Source organism: Scyliorhinus torazame, chromosome 17 (assembly GCF_047496885.1).
Source record: "Scyliorhinus torazame isolate Kashiwa2021f chromosome 17, sScyTor2.1, whole genome shotgun sequence".
Lineage (NCBI taxonomy): Eukaryota > Metazoa > Chordata > Chondrichthyes > Carcharhiniformes > Scyliorhinidae > Scyliorhinus > Scyliorhinus torazame.
The window spans coordinates 22,065,921-22,088,067 of record NC_092723.1 but is presented as its reverse complement, the minus strand read 5'-3'; the positions used below and the strand labels follow the sequence as shown (position 1 = coordinate 22,088,067).

The 22,147-nt window shown below is 48.0% G+C and overlaps 1 protein-coding gene across 2 annotated transcripts in view; it reads left to right on the top strand.

Moving 5' to 3' along the window:
• LOC140393772 (monocarboxylate transporter 1-like) overlaps positions 1 to 22,147 on the top strand; it is a 52,053-nt gene that overhangs the window by 5,589 nt on the left and 24,317 nt on the right. For both annotated transcript variants that reach the window (XM_072480173.1, XM_072480172.1), the window contains one exon: positions 19,316 to 19,567. In XM_072480173.1, the coding sequence (XP_072336274.1) occupies positions 19,351 to 19,567 (217 nt within the window). In that variant the 5' untranslated portion in view covers positions 19,316 to 19,350. The remainder of the gene's footprint in view (positions 1 to 19,315; positions 19,568 to 22,147) is intronic.

Here is a 22,147-nt window from a genome sequence, read left to right as displayed (position 1 = left end):
ATCCTTGCTACCCTTCTTAAACAGAGGAACAACATTGGCTATTCTCCAGTCCTCCGGGACATCCCCTGAAGACAGCGAGGATCCAAAGATTTCTGTCAAGGCCACAGCAATTTCCTCTCCAGCCTCCTTCAGTATTCTGGGGTAGATCCCATCAGGCCCTGGGGACTTATCTACCTTAATATTTTTTAAGACACCCAACACCTCGTCTTTTTGGATCACAATGTGACCCAGGCTATCTACACCCCCTTCTCCAGACTCAACATCTACCAATTCCTTCTCTTTGGTGAATACTGATGCAAAGTATTCATTTAGTACCTCGCCCATTTCCTCTGACTCCGCACATAGATTCCCTTGCCTATCCTTCAGTGGGCCAACCCTTTCCCTGGCTACCCTCTTGCTTTTTATGTACGTGTAAAAAGCCTTGGGATTTTCCTTAACCCTATTTGCCAATGACTTTTCATGACCCCTTCTAGCCCTCCTGACTCCTTGCTTAAGTTCCTTCCTACTTTCCTTATATGCCACACAGGCTTTGTCTGTTCCCAGCCTTTTAGCCCTGACAAATGCCTCCTTTTTCTTTTTGACGAGGCCTACAATATCACTCGTCATCCAAGGTTCCCGAAAATTGCCGTATTTATCTTTCTTCCTCACAGGAACATGCCTGTCCTGTATTCCTTTCAGCTGACACTTGAAAGTCTCCCACATGTCAGATGTTGATTTGCCCTCAAACATCCGCCCCCAATCTATGTTCTTCAGTTCTCGCCTAATATTGTTATAATTAGCCTTCCCCCAATTTAGCACATTCATCCTCGGACCACTCTTATCCTTGTCCACCAGTACTTTAAAACTTACTGAATTGTGGTCACTGTTACCAAAATGCTTCCCTACTGAAACATCTACCACCTGGCCGGGCTCATTCCCCAATACCAGGTCCAGTACCGCCCCTTCCCTAGTTGGACTGTTTACATATTGTTTTAAGAAGCCCTCCTGGATGCTCCTTACAAACTCCGCCCCGTCTAAGCCCCTGGCACTAAGTGAGTCCCAGTCAATATTGGGGAAGTTGAAGTCTCCCATCACCACAACCCTGTTGTTTTTACTCTTTTCCAAAATCTGTCTACCTATCTGCTCCTCTATCTCCCGCTGGCTGTTGGGAGGCCTGTAGTATACCCCCAACATTGTGACTGCACCCTTTTTATTCCTGATCTCTACCCATATAGCCTCACTGCCCTCTGAGGTGTCCTCTCGCAGTATAGCTGTGATATTCTCCCGAACAAGTAGCGCAACTCCGCCTCCCCTTTTACATCCCCCTCTATCCCGCCTGAAACATCTAAATCCTGGAACGTTTAGCTGCCAATCCTGCCCTTCCCTCAACCAGGTCTCTGTAATGGCAACAACATCATAGTTCCAAGTAGTAATCCAAGCTCTAAGTTCATCTGCCTTACCCGTAATGCTCCTTGCATTAAAACATATGCACTTCAGGCCACCAGACCCGCTGTGTTCAGCAACTTCTCCCTGTCTGCTCTGCCTCAGAGCCACACTGTCCCTATTCCCTAGTTCTCCCTCAATGCTCTCACCTTCTGACCTATTGCTCCCATGCCCACCCCCCTGCCATACTAGTTTAAACCCTCCCGTGTGACACTAGCAAACCTCGCGGCCAGGATATTTATGCCTCTCCGGTTTAGATGCAACCCGTCCATCTTATACAGGTCACACCTGCCCCGGAAGAGCTCCCAGTTGTCCAGATAACGGAAACCCTCCCTCCTACACCAGCTGTTTAGCCACGTGTTTGTCTGCTCTATCTTCCTATTTCTAGCCTCACTGGCACGTGGCACAGGGAGTAATCCCGAGATTACAACCCTCGAGGTCCTGTCTTTTAACTTTCTGCCTAGCTCCCTGAACTCCTGCTGCAGGACCTCATGCCCCTTCCTGCCTATGTCGTTAGTACCAATATGTACAACGACCTCTGCCTGTTTGCCCTCCCCCTTGAGGATTCCCTCTACCCGTTCGGAGACATCCTGGACCCTGGCACCAGGGAGGCAACATACCATCCTGGAGTCTCTTTCACGTCCACAGAAGCGCCTATCTGTGCCCCTGACTATAGAGTCCCCTATTACTATTACTCTTCTGCGCTTTGACCCTCCCTTCTGAACATCAGAGCCAGCCGTGGTGCCACTGCTCTGGCTGCTGCTGTTTTCCCCTGATAGGCTATCCCCCCCGACAGTATCCACAGGGGTATATCTGTTCGAGAGGGGGACAACCACAGGGGATTCCTGCACTGACTGCCTGCCCTTTCTGGTGGTCACCCATTTCTCTGCCTGCACCTTGGGTGTGACCACATTTACATAACTGCGATCTATGATGCTTTCCGCCACCTGCATGCTCCTAAGTGCATCCAATTGCTGCTCCAACCGAACCATGCGGTCTGTGAGGAGCTGCAGTTGGGTACACTTTCTGCAGATGAAGCCATCCGGGACGCTGGAAGCCTCCCGGACCTGCCACATCTCACAGTCAGAGCACAGCACCCCTCTAACTGACATTGCGTCAATTAATTAAAATTTGTCTTTTTTTTTTATAAATACTTTTTTTTTTTAAATTGCAAAGTTACTGTCAACTATCTGTTTCCTAGCACTAGATTTCTGATAGAAATGCGATAGCTAACTATAATACTCTCCGATCTCTGGCTTAGATATCCTCTAAATTATAATTAAGTTATTATGTTTAATTAGTTCCCAAATACTCAAATTTTTTTTTTTTTTTTTAATTTAGGTTAGAATCCCAACCAGCCACTCAGGTCACAGCTTTTCTGTGATGTAAATTTTTAACCTCTGGGTAACATTATAGAGTAATGAATGGTGGTTGTGGGGTCATGAGCTGGAGTATGGGCCACTCGGAGGATTGGGCTAGGGGTCAAGGTGAGCATTGGGCTATGAATCATTTGGAGGGCTTAGCCAGGGGTCAAAGTGAGATCCAGGTTAGGGGTCACAGTGGTGACTAGGTTAGAGGTCACAGGGATTTACCGTGACAATTGGGACCGTTTATAATCTGCTGTTTAATGCTGATAAGCGGGTTGCCAACAGAATGGGGAAGTGGAGCAATGATAATAAAATCAGCCATGATCTTCTTGAACAGTGGAGTCAACTTGAGGGTCTTTGTAGCCAACTCTTGCTCCTAATTCTGACGTTCTTATAAGTATTCCCAGCAAAACTTAAAAATGCTTGGCTCCAAAACACAGATAAAAGCAAAAAAATCAGCCTGTGGCTAAATATTTCCTTTGCTCCCATTGGTTAATTTGGGAGTACGCAATTGGGAAAATGCACTGGGAAATTTACTCCCGAGAAATCTCAGATGCTTTGTGCCAAAACGGTGCTACAACGTTCTTAAACTGGGAACCTCCTCATTAAGGAAGTGTTCCCAGTGTGTGTGGGAATAATTTTCTAATGTGTAATTTTGGTGGATATTTCTCAATGTCCTGGGCACACCCTTCACTCCTACACTGACACAGTTTTAATTTCCAGATGGCTTCATCAGATTAAGTCTTAATGCCTACTCACTGTGCCTAACCAAATGCACACTCATTGTGCCTAGCCAAACCTGTTTAATGTGTGTCTCACTCGCTGGCTGTGTAAAAATAAACCATTGTGGTGTTTTAGAACATACAGTGCAGAAGGAGGCCATTCGGCCCATCGAGTCTGCACCGACCCACTTAAGCCCTCACATCCACCCTATCCCCGTAACCCAATAACCCCATCTAACCTTTTTGGTCACTAAGGGCAATTTATCATGGCCAATCCACTTAACCTGCACGTCTTTGGACTGTGGGAGGAAACCGGAGCACCCAGAGGAAACCCATACAGACACGGGGAGAACGTGCAGACTCCACACAGGCGGGGAATCGAACCTGGGACCCTGGCGCTGTGAAGGCACAGTGCTATCCACTTATGCTACCGTGCTGCCCTAACGTTTTAGTGAGGGCTGTTCAATTTTAAGTTTCATAGAATTTACAGTGCAGAAGGAGGCCATTCGGCCCATCGAGTCTGCACCGGCTCTTGGAAAGAGCACCCTACCCAAGGTCAACACCTCCACCCTATCCCCTTAACCCAGTAACCCCACCCAACACTAAGGGCAATTTTGGACACTAAGGGCAATTTATCATAGCCAATCCACCTAACCTGCACATCTTTGGACTGTGGGAGGAAACCGGAGCACCCGGAGGAAACCCACGCACACACGGGGAGGATGTGCAGACTCCGCACAGACAGTGACCCAAGCCGGAATCGAACCTGGGACCCTGGAGCTGTGAAGCAATTGTGCTATCCACAATGCTACCGTGCTGCCCCTCAGTTACCACAGAAGGAGTGAAGGTGAGAGCTTAGGAGAACGTGGGGTGGTGTATGAGAGCCTGCAATATTTTATCCCAGGAACGTGTTGTGACAGAGACCATTGGATCCTTTGCAGAAAATTATAAATTTAATTTGAAGCAGAGAAAGATACAAAGTGAGAGGGAGAGGAGGAGTGAAATGAGCTCAGCCTTGCTTCAGCAAAGAGTTAGCACAAATAGGGTGGGCCAAATGACCTAATTTAGCACTGGAAATTCTTTTGGTTGTTCTAAACATAGTCATTGCCCCCCAGCACTACTTCTGCCCTGGGTAGCATGTGAAGGGAGTTCCTACAACATTTCTGCTGCCCAGAATTCGAGAGAGAGGCAGGGACAGAGTGAATAATGTGGGCAACAGAGACAAAGGCAAGGAGAAAGACGCGGACAGAGGGCAGAATTTTAGGGCTGGCCCAGCAGGGTTTGGCTGATCATGGCCTCGATGCGAGTGCTCTTGGCTCCTTTAAGGGCACTGTTGTCAGTGCGCCTGTCCTCCCAGCTGATGCGGAGAATCCTTCTCGGGCGGAATTGATGGTGCCTCTCCAGGGTCTTGAGGTGGCATCTGTACGTAGTCCCAGCTTTCTGAGCCATATAGAAGAGTTGGGAGGACAACTGCCTTGCACACGAGGTTCATACACACAGGTAGAGGGAACGAGACGGAGAGAGATAGTGAGAGATGCACACTATGGAGTGTGGAATTGACTATGGCATTGGAGAGCGTGCAGAAAGGATTCCCGGAGATGAGGAACTTCAGTTATGAAGATAGGTTGGAGAAAGTACGACTGTTTCCCTTGGAGGGAAGAAGGCTGAGAGGAGATCTGATTGAGGTGTTCAAAATCATGAGGGGTCTGGACAGAATAGATCATTGGGAGAAACTGTTCCTGCTCGTGAAAGGATTGCGAACGAGAGGGCAAAAGAAGCAAAAGCAAATTGAAAAATGTTTTCATTTAGTAGTTAAAGTCAGGAACGCACTGTGAAGGAATAAGGATCAAATTATATGGAATTAATACAGGAATTTTAGGTTAAAAGTTACTGTGAGTAAATGTCCAGTAAAAAAGCTAGTTTTGAAATAAACATGGTTAACTCCTTTAACAGTAATGAATTCATTGACTACATATACATAGACTTAAAAAACAGTATTCTATGGTTCTGGCTATTACACTAGCACATAAGAATATAGTGCTGGCCCTGATAATTAAAACCACAATCAGATAAGAGAATGTTGAGCCTTGAATCTTATTATCTTGTTGGACACTGTACTCTGAGCAAATCTGATCAACGTACCATTGCCTTTGATCCAGTTTTCAAGACTATGGGCGACACGGTAGCACAGTGGTTAGCACTGTTTCTTCACAGTGCCAGGGACCCGGGTTCGATTCCTGGCTTGGGTCACTGTCTGTGGAGTCTGCACTTTCTCCCCGTGTCTGCGTGGGTTTCCATCGGGTGCTCCGGTTTCCTCCCACAAGTCCCGAAAGACGTGCTTGTTAGGTAATTTGGACATTCTGAATTCTCCCTCCGTGACCCCAACAGGGACCGGAATGTGGCGTCTGGGGGATTTTCACAGTAACTTCATTGCAGTGTTAATGTAAGCCTACTTGTGACAATAATAAAAGATTATTCATAAAGAACAAATTCAAAGAAAATTCCTTATAAATTGGATGGGGACCCTCATTATAATAGATGGTCCATTCACCAAATATGAAATATCGTTGATCAAATGGATATCTTCTACTTTACTATTCCATTCCGATTCTCTTCCCACACCTATTGGTGCTCTGAGGCAAAACTTTTGTCTGTTTCCGTTGCTAGTGATTCCTGGAATAGGTCGCTAGTCTGTTGCCAGGGGCTTAGAGCAGTGTTTTTCAAACTTTTTTCCGGGGACCCATTTTTACCAACCGGCCGACCTTCGCGGCCCACCCCGGCCGACCTTCGCGGCCCACCATTTTCTCTTTCTTTGTTTGCTGCTGACAAAATGGAGGAAATGGTTTTGGGTCCCTTTGGCCCTCGTACACGCTCCTCCAATGGAACCTGTTGGATGAAGGTGAAGCCTTCTGGTGTCGGAAAGTATGGCGTCTCCATCTGTCTAAAGCTAAGCTCCACAGCACAATTGTGGCACAGAACATGCGGAACTAAGGCTCTGTCAGCGAGACTGTCTTTCCCAATCTTAAATGTGACACCCAGATCCTGACCATTCTTGGAGTCAGTCAGAGCTTCTACTTCATCAGCATCAAAGTTCAGAAAGCAACCAATCACATCATTCTCCCTGAACTTTTTGCTGCCAGCATTTAACAATGCCGGCTGCAAGCGGCCTTCAAAAAGGCTGCGACCATATTAAAAAGCATGCGGCCGCACAGCGCATGCGCACCGATGAGCAGGTACGCATGCGCAGTGCGGCCGCGTTTTTGTTTGTATGGTCGCAGCCTTTTTGAAGGCCGCCCGCAGCCGGCATTGTTAAAAGCCGGTTGCTGTGGCTGTCGTGTGTGAATTTGCGCAATCCGGGAGCGCCGCGACACCCGACACCCGTCCGCAACCCACCGGTGGGTCGCGCCCCCGGACTTTGAAAATGCTTGGTTTAAAACTTGAGGCGCGCCACTTCACAGCCAAGTGTGGCTGACCAAGAGACTCTCCCACTCTCACTGCCAACCATTGCCGTGTTTTGAGGGATTTACAGGTTGACGCACTCAACCGCTTTGACCGCGTTATGAATGCGCCTTCCAGGGCAGCACCGTGGCGCAGTGGGTTAGCCCTGCTGCCTCACGGCACCAAGGTCCCAGGTTCGATCCCGGCTCTGGGTCACTGCCCGTGTGGAGTTTGCACATTCTCTCCGTGTTTGAGTGGGTTTTGCCCCACACAACCCAAAGATGTGCAGGCTAGGTGGATTGGCCACGCTGAATTGCCCCTTAATTGGAAAAAATGAATTGGGTACTCTAAATTTTAAAAACATGAATGCGCCTTCCAAGGCCGACGGTGGGCTTTGAACCCGCAGCTTCTGTCTCAGAGGCAGGGATGCTACCTTCTGCATCTCAAGACCTAACCCTTAATTATACAATCCCAAACGGTAATTATTAATAGCTCAACCCGAATCGGAATAAGTTCAGACCTGTTAGACTCCAATCTGTTCTAACTCGTCTCACACACTCAGGGATTCGGGTAATTTTACTTAATATTTGATGGCTACACTTACTTTCATTTTGTAGAAATAAGAGTTAGCTTTCTGTTTCTTTTTGGGATTTGTCGAACGTTGTGATTTATATCACATATAACCACCTGATTGCTTCCTTATCACAATGGATTTGTGCGCGCTTAAAATTGTTTCATTGAGCCTTCTGTATCGAAGACTAATTAATTCAACTCTGTTCCCTCACCTTAGGTGTATTTGAGTCTGGCTCCCTCCAGCTTGGGGTTGAGGGGGATTCATTAGGAGGTATAGCGGATATTGAAATATCCTCAAGTAAATAATGGGATATTGCAGCATGTCACACTCGAGGTTCACTCGAGAATTGAACCGTGATTTGAAAGGGAGCAACATTGCGGGGAGGAGACAGGAGAGTGGCACTAAGGGAAATACTCGTTTGGAAAGCCAGTGCAGACATGATGGGCCGAATGGTGCTATTAGTTTTGTGAGTCTGCGATCACCTATTGTACAGATGTTGCCGGTCACTAAGGTATGACCCCTGATGGTGTACATTTACCAGATTGCGCTGAGTTAACCCAGTCTTTACTTTAGAAAGTGTTGGGGTGCCACAATGAGCCTCAGTACCCTTGTTCTGGGATCTGCTGCTGTGTTGTGTTGACTGTGGCATCAGAGTAGGCCAAGGTTAGGCTGAGTCTAATCTGTGTGTGTGTCTCTCCCTCTCTCTCTCACTCACATTCTCTCTCTCTCGCCTTCTGCCATTCGCTCCCCTCTTCCTCTCTCTCTCGCCTTCTGCCTCTTACTCTCTCTCTTGCTTTCTGTTACTCTCGCGCTTGCCTTCTGGATCTCTCGCTCACGCTCTCTCGCCTTCTGTTACACTCTTTGTCTCTCTCTCTCTCTCTCCTCTCGCCTTCTGTCACACTCTCTCGCCTTCTGTCACTCTCTCTCTCGCCTTCTGTCACACTCACTCTCACCTCTGTCTCTCTCTCTCGCCCTCTCTCTCTCTCTCTCTCTCTCTTTCTCCCTCTCCATCTCTGCCCTCTTTCTCTTGCCCACTGTCACTCTCTCCCTCTCTCTCACTTGGTCACTCTCTCCTCGGTCACCCTCTCTCGCCCTCGGTCTCTCTCTCTCTCTCTCTCTCTCTCTCATTCTCTCTCTCACCTTCTGTCACTTTTTCTCTCTCCCTCTCTCTCTCTCGCCCTATGCCGTCTCTCTCTCTCTCTCCCTCCCTCACCCTCTGTCACTCTCTCTCTTGCCCTCTGTTACTGTCTCGTTTTCGCCTTCTGAGCAGTAATTCCACCTCCTGCCCACCTTGCTCCTGTGGCCAAAAAGCCACGTGACATCCACTGTCTAGACCAGCGGTCTCGAGTGATGTCTGACTGTCTCTGAAATTATTCTGGCCCCTCAATAACCATGAGGCAGGGAAGACATGGCCCAGAGCTGCCTTTGGTAATTATGCTGATTTGAGGTGTACTTGACACATTCCGCATGGTTATGCAATGATTAACTTTACAGAATATTGGAATTACATCCTTTTAACGACTTAATGATTGACACAGCACTCCTACAACTGTAATTAGTGTTTAGTTTGCCTGAGGCAATGGTTCCACGACAACAGCGTCCTCCACAAGCTCTGACCTCTTGTACTGCTGGCTCAGTTTGCACGTATTTAGAAATCACACAACTAATATGCATCAGAACAACTGCTGATAGCATGTTCCTGTTGGAATGATCCCTGCCTCTATCCCTTCCAACAATTACCCCCTGCGATATCACTAGGTTCCTCTCCATGTATATTTGTGTCTACCTCATTGTTGCTGCATTATTGTTTATCTGTCTTTGTAACTGGTATTGGCTGTCTGCCATTCTCTCTCTCACCTTCTGTCACACTCCTCACCTTCTGTCTCTCTCTCTCACCTTCTGTCACTCTCTCACCTTCTGTCACTCTCTCACCTTCTGTCACTCTCTCTCACCTTCTGTCACTCTCTCTCACCTTCTGTCACTCTCGCCTTCTGTCACTCTCTCTCGCCTTCTGTCACTCTCTCTCGCCTTCTGTCACTCTCTCTCGCCTTCTGTCACTCTCTCTCGCCTTCTGTCACTCTCTCTCGCCTTCTGTCACTCTCTCACCTTCTGTCACTCTCTCTCACCTTCTGTCACTCTGTCTCACCTTCTGTCACACTCCTCACCTTCTGTCTCTCTCGCTCACCTTCTGTCTCTCTCTCTCACCTTCTGTCACTCTGTCTCACCTTCTGTCACTCTCTCTCGCCTTCTGTCACTCTCTCTCGCCTTCTGCCACTCTCTCTCGCCTTCTGTCACTCTCTCGCCTTCTGTCACTCTCTCTCGCCTTCTGTCACTCTCTCTCGCCTTCTGTCACTCTCTCTCGCCTTCTGTCACTCTCTCTCGCCTTCTGTCACTCTCTCTCGCCTTCTGTCACTCTCTCACCTTCTGTCACTCTCTCTCACCTTCTGCCACTCTCTCTCGCCTTCTGTCACTCTCTCTCGCCTTCTGTCACTCTCTCTCGCCTTCTGTCACTCTCTCTCGCCTTCTGTCACTCTCTCTCGTCTTCTGTCACTCTCTCTCGCCTTCTGTCACTCTCTCTCACCTTCTGTCACTCTCTCTCACCTTCTGTCACTCTCTCTCACCTTCTGTCACTCTCTCTCGCCTTCTGTCACTCTCTCTCGCCTTCTGTCACTCTCTCTCGCCTTCTGTCACTCTCTCTCGCCTTCTGTCACTCTCTCTCGCCTTCTGTCACTCTCTCTCACCTTCTGTCACTCTCTCTCACCTTCTGTCACTCTCTCTCACCTTCTGACACTCTCTCTCACCTTCTGTCACACTCTCTCACCTTCTGTAACTGTCTCACCTTCTGTAACTGTCTCTCACCTTCTGTCACTCTCTCTCACCTGTCACTCTCTCTCATCTTCTGTCACTCTCTCACCTTCTGTCACTCTCTCTCTCACCTTCTGTCACTCTCTCTCTCACCTTCTGTCACTCTCTCTCTCACCTTCTGTCACTCTCTCTCTCACCTTCTGTCACTCTCTCTCTCACCTTCTGTCACTCTCTCTCTCACCTTCTGTCTCTCTCACCTTCTGTCACTCTCTCTCACCTTCTGTCACTCTCTCACCTTCTGTCACTCTCTCTCTCACCTTCTGTCCTCTCTCTCTCACCTTCTGTCCACTCTGGCTCACCTTCTGTCACACTCTAACCTTCTGTCACACTCTCACCTTCTGTCACTCTCTCTCACCTTCTGTCACTCTCTCTCACCTTCTGTCACTCTCTCTCACCTTCTGTCACTCTCTCTCTCACCTTCTGTCACTCTCTCTCTCACCTTCTGTCACACTCTCTCACCTTCTGTCACACTCTCTCACCTTCTGTCACACTCTCTCACCTTCTGTCACTCTCTCTCACCTTCTGTCACACTCCTCACCTTCTGTCACTCTCTCTCTCCTTCTGTCACTCTCTCTCACCTTCTGTCACTCTCTCTCACCTTCTGTCACACTCCTCACCTTCTGTCACCCTCTCTCTCTCACCTTCTGTCCCTCTGTCTCACCTTCTGTCACACTCTCACCTTCTGTCACACTCTCACCTTCTGTCACACTCTCTCTCACCTTCTGTCACTCTCTCTCACCTTCTGTCACTCTGGCTCACCTTCTGTCACTCTGGCTCACCTTCTGTCACACTCTCTCACCTTCTGTCACTCTCTCTCACCTTCTGTCACTCTCTCTCACCTTCTGTCACTCTCTCTCGCCTTCTGTCACTCTCTCTCGCCTTCTGTCACTCTCTCGCCTTCTGTCACTCTCTCGCCTTCTGTCACTCTCTCGCCTTCTGTCACTCTCTCGCCTTCTGTCACTCTCTCGCCTTCTGTCACTCTCTCGCCTTCTGTCACACTCTCGCCTTCTGTCACACTCTCGCCTTCTGTCACTCTCTCTCTCACCTTCTGTCACTCTCTCTCACCTTCTGTCACACTCACCTTCTGTCACTCTCTCTCACCTTCTGTCACTCTCTCTCACCTTCTGTCACTGTCTCACCTTCTGTAACTCTCTCTCACCTGTCACACTCTCTCCCCTTCTGTCACAGTCTCACCTTCTGTCACTCTCTCTCACCTTCTGTCACTGTCTCACCTTCTGTAACTCTCTCACCTTCTGTCACTCTCTGTCTCACCTTCTGTAACTGTCTCACCTTCTGTAACTGTCTCACCTTCTGTCACTCTCTCGCCTTCTGTCACACTCTCGCGCCTTCTGTCACACTCTCGCGCCTTCTGTCACACTCTCGCGCCTTCTGTCACACTCTCGCGCCTTCTGTCACACTCTCGCGCCTTCTGTCACACTCTCGCGCCTTCTGTCACACTCTCGCGCCTTCTGTCACACTCTCGCGCCTTCTGTCACACTCTCGCGCCTTCTGTCACACTGTCGCGCCTTCAGTCACACTGTCGCGCCTTCTGTCACACTGTCGCGCCTTCTGTCACACTGTCGCGCCTTCTGTCACACTCTCTCGCCTTCTGTCACTTACTCTCTCTCGCCTCCTGTCACTCTTTTTCTCTTGCCTTCTGTCACTCTCTTTCTCTCTTGCCCTCTGTCACTCTCTCTCTCACCCTGGGTGAGGTAAGTCCTGGGTTTTTAGGGCTGGAAGACGCTGGGCAAACCAGGGGAGAGAGGGAAGTGGGGAAGTGTTTTTTTGGAAGCCGGGTGGGAGGTTGGTATCATCTTGGGAGCAGCCCCCCCCCCCCCAAAGGATGTGTGTTTAAAAAGTCGTCCTAACTGCTCCCGCCAGCCTCTCCGTGTCAACTATTAGCTGGGTGAACAGGCTTGTTGACAAAACCAGATGCGTATTAATGATTTCTTTAAATATGGCGAAAAACTGCCAATTTGAGTGCCCGTCCTCCTACCCAGGGTATGGGGGATAGCGCTGGGGTTGGGGCAAAGCTGTTGGGCGAGCCTCCCTTTAGATTTTACACCAAAAATATGCCAGTGAGGGGGGCGGGGGGGGGGGGGGGGGGGGAGGGGGAGGGGGAGGGGGAGAGGGGGGAGAAAGTGCAGTAAAATCCAGCCCAATGTTTGAATAAGATCACCTCTCATTCTTTTAAATCCAACGAAGAATACGCCCAAACAATCTTTCTCGTCCCGTCTCTCCCACTTCCTCTGGCTGCGGGATTGAACCCGGTGGATCTGGGTGTGGGTTGGAATCTTCATGTCGTTCCTGTGTCGGAGGCAATTGTGAGCCAACCACCTCCCTCCTGAACAGGGGTGGGATTTTCCAATTGGCCGCTCCCCACATTTTCCCATCCCGCCTGCAATGATGCCTGCCACTGGCTGGACTGGAAAACCCTGCCCAGGTTCTCCACAAACCTCATTGTTGGGTTTCAGGAAACACAAGCTCATCCAAAGCTCTGCTACCGGTTCTCACTGACCTACGATAGCTCTTAAGAGCCATAAGATAGCGGAACAGTATTAGGCCATTCGGCCCATCGGGTCTGCTCCACCATTCAATCATGGCTGGTATGTTTCTCATCCCCATTCTTCTGCCTTCTCCCCATAACCTCTGATCACCTTATTAATCAAGAACCTCCTATCTATCTCGGTCTTAAAGACACTCAGTGATTTGGTCTCCACAGCCTTCTGCGGCAATGAATTCCACAGATTCACCACCCTCTGGTTGAAGTAATTCCGCCTTATTTTTGTTTTAAAGGATCATCCCTTCAGTCTGAGGTTGTGCCCTTAGGTTCCAGTTTCTTCTACTCGTGGCAAAATCCTCCCTGCGTTCACTCTATCTAGGTCTCTCCGTATTCTGTGAATTTCCAATGAAATCCCCCCCCTCATCCTTCTAAGGTCCACGAAGTACAGAGCCAGCAGAGCCCTTGTCCCCTCCTCACATGACAAGTCCTTCATTCTGGGGATCATTCTTGTCAACCTCCTCTGCACCCTTCGTCTTACCCTTAGTCCAGCAGTGCCTCAATTTAAAAGTTCCAATCCTGGTTTTCAAATCCCTCCATGGCCTTACCATTCCTTACCTCTGATCTCCTCCAGTCCCACAACCCTCCGAGATCTCTGCACACTTCAAATTCGGGTCTCTTGCGCATCCCGATTTTAATGGCTCTGCCATTGGCGGCCTGGACCCCAAGCTCTGGAATTCTGTCCTAAACCTCTCCACCTGTCGACCTCACTTTGCTCCTTTAAGACGCTCCTTAAATCCTAGATCTTTGGCCTAACTTTTGATCAACTGTCCTAATATCGCATTGTTTTTCAGTGTCAAATGGTTTGATTGTGCTCATGTGAGGCACCTTGGGGAAATTTTACGATGTTAAAGGTGCTATAAAGGTGGGAAGGGAAAGTCAGGGAACCAAGAGGCGAAGTAATCAGCGGGGAGCGTAGCTGCTTAGGAATTAAAAAAAACACGAACAGACAAAACTCAAGAGTGGTTACGATTGTCCCCATCCCACAAAATATGACACAGTGTATGGAAAGGCTCAGTAAACCAAGGTCCACCCCACTAAGAAAACAAAAAGGGACGGTCAACAGAGAATTAAAGGTGCTATATTTAAATGCGCGCATTATACGGAACAAGGTAGATGAGCTTGTGGCCCAGATTGTGACTGGCAGGTATGATGTGGTAGGCATCACAGAGACATGGTTGCAGGGGGTTCAGGACTGGCATTTAAACATCCAGGGATTCACAACCTATCGAAAAGACAGAGAGGTGGGCAGAGGGGGCGGGGTTGCCTTGTTAATTGGGAATGAAATTAAATCAATAGCACTAAACGACATAGGGTCGGATGATGTAGAGTCTGTGTGGGTAGAGTTGAGGAACCACAAAGGCAAAAAAAAAACATAATGAGAGTTATGTACAGGCCTCCTAACAGTGGTCAGGACCAGGGACACAAAATGCACCACGAAATAGAAAGTGCATGTCAGAAAGGCAAGGTCACAGTGATCATGGGGGACTTTAATATGCAGGTGGACTGGGTAAATAATACTGCCAGTGGACCCAAGGAAAGGGAATTCATTGAATGTTTACAGGAGGGCTTTTTGGAACAACTTGTGATGGAGCCCACGAGGGAACAGGCCATTCTGGACTTAGTGTTATGTAATGAGCCAGACTTGATTAAAGATCTTAAAGTAAGGGAGCACTTAGGAGGCAGTGATCATAATATGGTCGAATTCAATCTCCAATTTGAAAGAAAGAAGGTAGAATCAGATGTAAAGGTGTTACAGTTAAATAAAGGTAACTACAGGGGCATGAGGGAGGAACTGACGAAAATCGACTGGGAGCAGACCCTAGTGGGAAAGACAGTAGAACAGCAATGGCAGGAGTTTCTGGGAGTAATTGAGGACACAGTACAGAGGTTCATCCCAAAGAAAAGAAAGGTTATCAGAGGGGGGATTAGGCAGCCATGGCTGACAAAGGAAGTTAGGGAATGCATCAAAGCAAAAGAGAAAGCCTATAATGTGACAAAGAGTAGTGGGAAGTCAGAAGATTGGGAAGGCTACAAAAACAAACAGAGGATAACAAAGAGAGAGATAAGGAAAGAGAGGATCAAATTTGAAGGTAGGCTAGCCAGTAACATTAGGAATGATAGTAAAAGTTTCTTTAAATACATTAAAAACAAACGGGAGGCAAAAGTTAACATTGGGCCGCTCCAAAATGACGCTGGTAATTTTGTGATGGGAGACAAGGAAATAGCTGAGGAACTGAATAAGTACTTTGCGTCAGTCTTCACAGTAGAAGACATGAGTAATATCCCAACAATTCCGGAGAGTCAGGGGACAGAGTTGAATATGGTAGCCATCACAAAGGAGAAAGTGCTAGAGAAACTAAGAGGTCTAAAAATTGATAAATCTCCGGGCCCAGATGGGCTACATCCTAGAGTTCTAAAGGAGATAGCTGAAGAAATAGTGGAGGCGTTGGTTATGATCTTTCAAAAGTCACTGGAGTCAGGGAAAGTCCCAGAGGATTGGAAAATCGCTGTTGTAACCCCCCTGTTCAAGAAGGGAACAAGGAAAAAGATGGAAAATTATAGGCCAATTAGCCTAACCTCGGTTGTTGGCAAGATTCTAGAATCCATTGTTAAGGATGAGATTTCTAAATTCTTGGAAGTGCAAGGTCGGATTAGGACAAGTCAGCATGGATTTAGTAAGGGGAGGTCGTGCCTGACAAACCTGTTCGAGTTCTTTGAAGAGATGACAAATAAGTTAGACCAAGGAGAGCCAATGGATGTTATCTATCTTGACTTCCAAAAGGCCTTTGATAAGGTGCCTCATGGGAGACTGCTGAGTAAAATAAGGGCCCATGGTATTCGAGGCAAGGTACTAACATGGATTGACGATTGGCTGTCAGGCAGAAGGCAGAGAGTTGGGATAAAAGGTTCTTTTTCGGAATGGCAACCGGTGACGAGTGGTGTCCCGCAGGGTTCACTGTTGGGGCCACAGCTGTTCTCGTTATATATTAACAATCTAGATGACGGGACTGAGGGCATTCTGGCTAAGTTTGCCTATGATACAAAGATAGGTGGAGGGGCAGGTAGTATGGAGGAGGTGGGGAGGCTGCAGAAAGATTTAGACAGTTTAGGAGAGTGGTCCAAGAAATGGCTGATGAAATTCAACGTGGGCAAGTGCGAGGTCTTGCACTTTGGAAAAAAGAATAGAGGCGTGGACTATTTTCTAAACGGTGACAAAATTCATAATGCTGAAGTGCAAAGGGACTTGGGAGTCCTAGTCCGGGTTTCTCTAAAGGTAAACTTGCAGGTTGAGTCCGTAATTAAGAAAGCAAATGCAATGTTGTCATTCATCTCAAGAGGCTTGGAATATAAAAGCAGGGATGTACTTCTGAAGCTTTATAAAGCATTAGTTAGGCCCCATTTAGAATACTGTGAGCAATTTTGGGCCCCACACCTCAGGAAGGACATACTGGCACTGGAGCGGGTCCAGCGGAGATTCACACGGATGATCCCAGGAATGGTAGGCCTAACATACGATGAACGTCTGAGGATCCTGGGATTATATTCATTGGAGTTTAGGAGGTTGAGGGGAGATCTAATAGAAACTTACAAGATAATGAATGGCTTAGATAGGGTGGATGTAGGGAAGTTGTTTCCATTAGCAGGGGAGACTAGGACCCGGGGGCACAGCCTGAGAATAAAAGGGAGTCACTTTAGAACAGAGATGAGGAGAAATTTCTTCAGCCAGAGAGTGGTGGGCCTGTGGAATTCATTGCCACAGAGGGCGGTGGAGGCCGGGACGTTGAGTGCCTTTAAGACAGAAGTTGATAAATTCTTGGTTTCTCGAGGAATTAAGGGCTATGGAGAGAGAGCGGGTAAATGGAGTTGAAATCAGCCATGATTGAATGGTGGAGTGGACTCGATGGGCCGAATGGCCTTACTTCCGCTCCTATGTCTTATGGTCTTATATGCTGAGGAAACAAGTTCGATCCCGGCCCAGGGTTCACTGTCCATGTGGACTTTGCATATTCTCCCCTTGCCTGCGTGGGTTTTACCCCATAACCCAAAGATCTGCAGGTGAGGTGCATTGACCACACTAAATTAGCCATTAATTAGAAAAAAAATAATTGGGTATTCTAAATTTTTTTTTAAAAGGTGCTATATAAATTCAGATTGTTGTCACTGCCAATACTGACTGCCCGTATCTGTTAGGTGCACTGGTCCAAGCCCCCTTGGGACCCTCGGAGTCACAGATCTGGTCGCTTGTGCCTTTTATTAAGACACTGGGTGGAATCGTCCAGCCTTAAGCCAGGAGTATGAATTGGGGCCATTTCCTGGCCTCGACCTCGCTTTGGCTCTCAGGATGTCAGCCTGGGAAATCCTCCTGAGGGCAGCTAAGATGCTGCCTCCATGTCTGCCATCCAGTTAAGGATGGTGGGCACATCCTTGAAGCTGCAGGTCCAACCAGAGGGTCAGCAGTCCCAGTGGGTGAAGTAGGCGCTGCCACTACTGGAGAAGGAAGGCAAGGCCGCCTCTATCTTGAGGAACCCTCTGAAGAAGCATGAACTCTATAAAATAAAACAACTGTGAGGTGACCCCTATGGTCCATTGATGGCAGTGGTTCTGGGGGTGGTGGGGGGGGGGGGGGGGGGGGGTGCTCAAAACAGAAGGTTTGCGGAGGTTGCCAGCAAGCTGCCACCAGGCACCTGGCAGGTTTGACCCTAAGCAGGGACCTTCTCAGTGGTGTTCCCAATCAGCCCAGAAACGTACAGATAATTGTGCAGATTGGCTAATTCTCTAGGCCAGTGCTAACCCAGGAATGCCCACTCCTAATGGTCCTTGAGAAGGTGATGGTGAGGCACCATCTTGAATACAATTGTGCAGCTATTAAGAGTCAACCACATTGCTGTGGGTCCAGAGTCTGGGGCAAGGGGACTCACCTGAGTCAACAACCTGACATGTGGCAGTGCTGTCAGAGTCTGCATTTCTGCTGCCAATTATCGTGCACATTCTGCTGTGCTGACTATTATTTATATAACGCAGTGGTCAGAGTGAGGAATTGCAACCAGTGTACTGGGTTCAGCCTAGTCCGATTCGAAAAGGGGGATAAATATTTGTGGATGGTTGTACTTCAGCTTCTGGGAAAGGAGTCAATATTTGAGTTTTGTATGACCCAGGAGTGCAACAGACTGTTGATTCTGGTATCAGTGGAAAGAAAACTGTGAGACACAACTGGGCCTGCAGAATGTGACTTCCTTCTGAATCACAGGCAATCTTCTTGGAAGGAATGAATTTCTGTCAGGGTCAGCATCACAGATTCCGTGGAGAGTAAAGCTTCCCATCAAACACACCCAGGACAGGAACATCACGGGTACAGGGTTAGATACAGAGTAAAACTCCCTCTACACTGTCCCCAGCAAACCCTCCCAGGATGGGTACAAGGTTAGATACAGAGTAATGCTCCCTCTACATTGTCCCCATTAAACACTCCCAGATCAGGTACAGCAGGGGTTAGATACAAAGTAAAGCTCCCCATTAAACATCCCAGGACATGTATAACACAGGGTTAGATTCAGAGTAATTCTCCCTCTACATTCCCCATTAAACACTCCCAGGACAGGAATAGTACCAGGTTAGATACAGAATAAGTCTCCGTCTATGCTGTCCCGATTAAACATTCCCAGTACAGGTTCAGCACAAGGTTAGATACAGAGTAAAGCTCCCTCTACACTGTCCCCATTAAACATCTCCAGGACAGATACAGCAGGTGTTAGATTCAGACTAAAGCTCCCTCTACACTCCCTGTTAAACATTCCCAGTTCAGGAACAGTACTGGATTAGATACAGAGTAAAGCTCCCCTACAAGTGCATAAAGCAACATAACATTACTGCGACCAGGTATCCACAGACCTGCAACAATGATCTGGAGACATGTGCTCAAATCCCAGTTGAGGTGTTTAAATTCAATTAATTAAATAAGTTTGGAACAAAAAGCAACCTCCAAAAATGGTGGGCATGAAAGCCCAACTGGTTCATTCATGACCTTGGGGAAGGAAATCTGCCGTCCTTACCTGGGACTCCAGACACAAAGTAATGTGGTTGACTCTTAATGGCTGCACAATTATATTCAAGATGGTGGCTCTTCATCACCTTCTTGAGGTCAATTAGGGATACGTTCTGTCCTAGCCAGTGATGGCCACACCCCATGAATCAATTAAAAGAAACACTATCCCATCAAACATTCCCAAATCAGCTTTTATGGCACCCATGCTGTGTCGGTCTTGGGTGTTTTGTTCCATTTCAAGTAAGATGTTCTCCCTTGTCTGAGTCTGGATTCCATGCTTTTTTAACCTTTTATTAATGTTTCCCTCACTTTTTCTTTCAGTAACTCTCTGCTCCAGTGGCTGGTGAAGTACCAGGATGCCTTCAGCTGTGGGTGGACCCCAGCGGTACACCCCCCCAGATGGTGGATGGGGCTGGGCTGTGGTGCTGGCATGTTTCATTTCCATCGGATTCTCTTACGCTTTCCCCAAAGCCATCACTGTTTTCTTCAAGGAAATCAAGGAGATCTTCAATTCCACCGACAGCCAGGTGTCCTGGATTTCCTCCATAATGTTGGCGGTGATGTATGCTGGAGGTGAGTGGGATTGAATGTGGGAAGCAGGTTCGGTCTGGTTCAGTGGGAAGCAAGAACCATTGCTTATGTGGAGCCTTTCACTACCTCGGGATGTCTTAAAGCTCTAACCAGCCAGTCTAGCGCTGATCGTTTTTTTGCAGCGTAGTCACGATTGTAATTTAGGAAACGGCAGCCTATTTGTGCATAGCAAGCTCCAGCAAAGAGCAATGGGGTAAACAACCCAGATAATCTGCTTCTTTCAAGTGTTGCCACTTCAGAGACACATATTGGCCCTGGGCACTGTGGAGAACTCCAACTTGCTCTTCATTGAATGAGCTCTCAGGACCCCAGCTTCACACATCATCCCAAAACACAGCACCTCCAACAATGCAGGGCTCACTCAGCATGGCCCTCCGACGGCGCTCCCTCTGCGCTGTGGCCCCCCTCCCCGACGGCGCGGCGCTCCCTTACCACAGTGGGCATGACAGCCTCAGTGTCTGTGTCCAATTCCTGCAGTGGGACTCTGAGATGAGAATGCAACTTACCGAACCACCACTGACAGCTGTTGTGTGTTAACAGAAGACGGGGACTTTTGTCCATGTGGTAAAACTGATTTGCATAAAATTTCAAACATTTGCCTGCAAAGCAGAGAACTGCTTGTTTTGGAAGCCAAATTTAACTGCTTTTTGTAATCGTTAAGAACATGAGATTGATCCTAACCCATCAAAGGCATTCACTCAGCTCATTGACCAGCTGCCAGAAAGATCCCATTCGGTTAACTATTACTCTTCTCAATTCCTGTCACCCTAATAGCATTTCCTTTTCTAGTGTTTGTTCATTTTATTCTTGGAAGTTACTATTGAATCAGTTTCCACTGTCCTTTCAGGCAGCATCTTCCAGATCGCAACAACTTGCTGTAATTTCAAAAAAATCCTCGTCTTCTCCCAGGTTTTTTTCTGGCCATTGACTCTCCAGCCAATGGACGCAGCTCCTCTTCATTTCCAAAACCAACCATGATTCTGAACGTTTTTATCAGATCTTCTTTTGGAGCAGAGAAGGACGAGAGGGGACCTGATTGACGTGTATAAGATTACGGTGGGCCTGGATAGGGTGGATAGAAAGCAACCTGTTGCCTTTAGTTGAATGAAATGAATGAACGAAAATCACTTATTGTCACAAGTCGGCTTCAAATGAAGTTACTGTGAAAAGCCCCCAAGTCGCCACATTCCGGCGCCTGTTTGGGGAGGCTGGTACGGGAGGTGAAGGTGCAAGGCAGGAGGTTTAGAGGGGATTTGAGGAATTTTCTTTTCACCCAGAGGGTGGGGGGAATCTGGAATGTACCACCTGGGAGGGGAGATGAGGCAGGAAACCTCATAATCTTTAAAAAGTACTTGGATGAGCACTTGAAATGTCATAACGTTCAAGGCTATGGGCCGGGGCTGGGAAGTGGGATTAGTGTAGGTTAGAGTAGTGTTTTTTTTTTTGTCGGTGCAGGGTTGATGGGCTGAAGGTCCTCACCTCGACTTTATGATTCTATGATTTTGCTGCTCTAAGGAGAAAAATCTCAGCATCTCCTGTCTCTCCACATTAGCTGGAAACCCTCGTCCCTGGTATATTTCCAGAATTCCATTGAGTTTACTGGTTTATAGCAATGGTTTTGCTGCACTTGAGCCTCCCCTACTGTACCTCATCCTAACCCATTGACGAACAGTAGGTCTTCTCTGCACCTACTTCAGTGTCCTGACATTCTCTCGAAAGTGTGATGCCTAGGAGACCCAATCATCCAGCTGAAGCCCAAACAGTGACTTTTTAAAAAACATTCAGAGTACCCAATTCTATTTTTTTTCCAATTCAGGGGCAATTCAACATGGCCAATCCACCCACCCTGCGCATCTTTGAGTTGTGGGAATGAGATCCACGCAGACACAGGGAGAATGTGCAAACTCCACACGGACAGTGACCCGGGGCCGGGATCGAACCCGGATCCTCGGCACCGTGAGGCAGCAGTGCTAACCACTGCGCCGCCAAGCAATCGGCGACTTCTAAATGTTAGCCCAGTTTCCTTGCTTTTGAACTCTAAAGGAATGCCAGTACCCTTTCAAATTGAAACGGGGAAGATAGCGGTGCTGGAGACCTTGGCTTGACATCGGAGTAATTCTGGCGGGGAGGGGAGTGGGCAGCCCTGCCCTGCCATGCGATTAGAGCCGAAGGATCCTCTCCTGTTCCAAGTGGCAAGCCGGGGAGTTGACTGAGCTGTCAACGCAGTCAAACAAGCTTCAACAATGATGCAAAGCGATAGGCCAAAGCCCCAAGCTGCTTAAAACAATTAGAATTATTTCAAGCTGATTCTAGATCCCGCCAGCTCTGGACGGAATTCCATCCCAGCAGGCGCTGTCTTCTTAATGAAATTGGAGCAGGGGGAGGGGTTGCTGTAACAGGTTCACCGTCACACTTGAGTCCCCAGACAACACATGCTTGCTGGCTGAAAACAGTTTTTTTCAAATCTTGAATTATATTTAACAATGTTCTTGTTCTATTTTGCTCTGGGAATGGTGTTTTTCAATGACCTACAGGTTCTAGTCACTGCTGTGATTGGCAGCT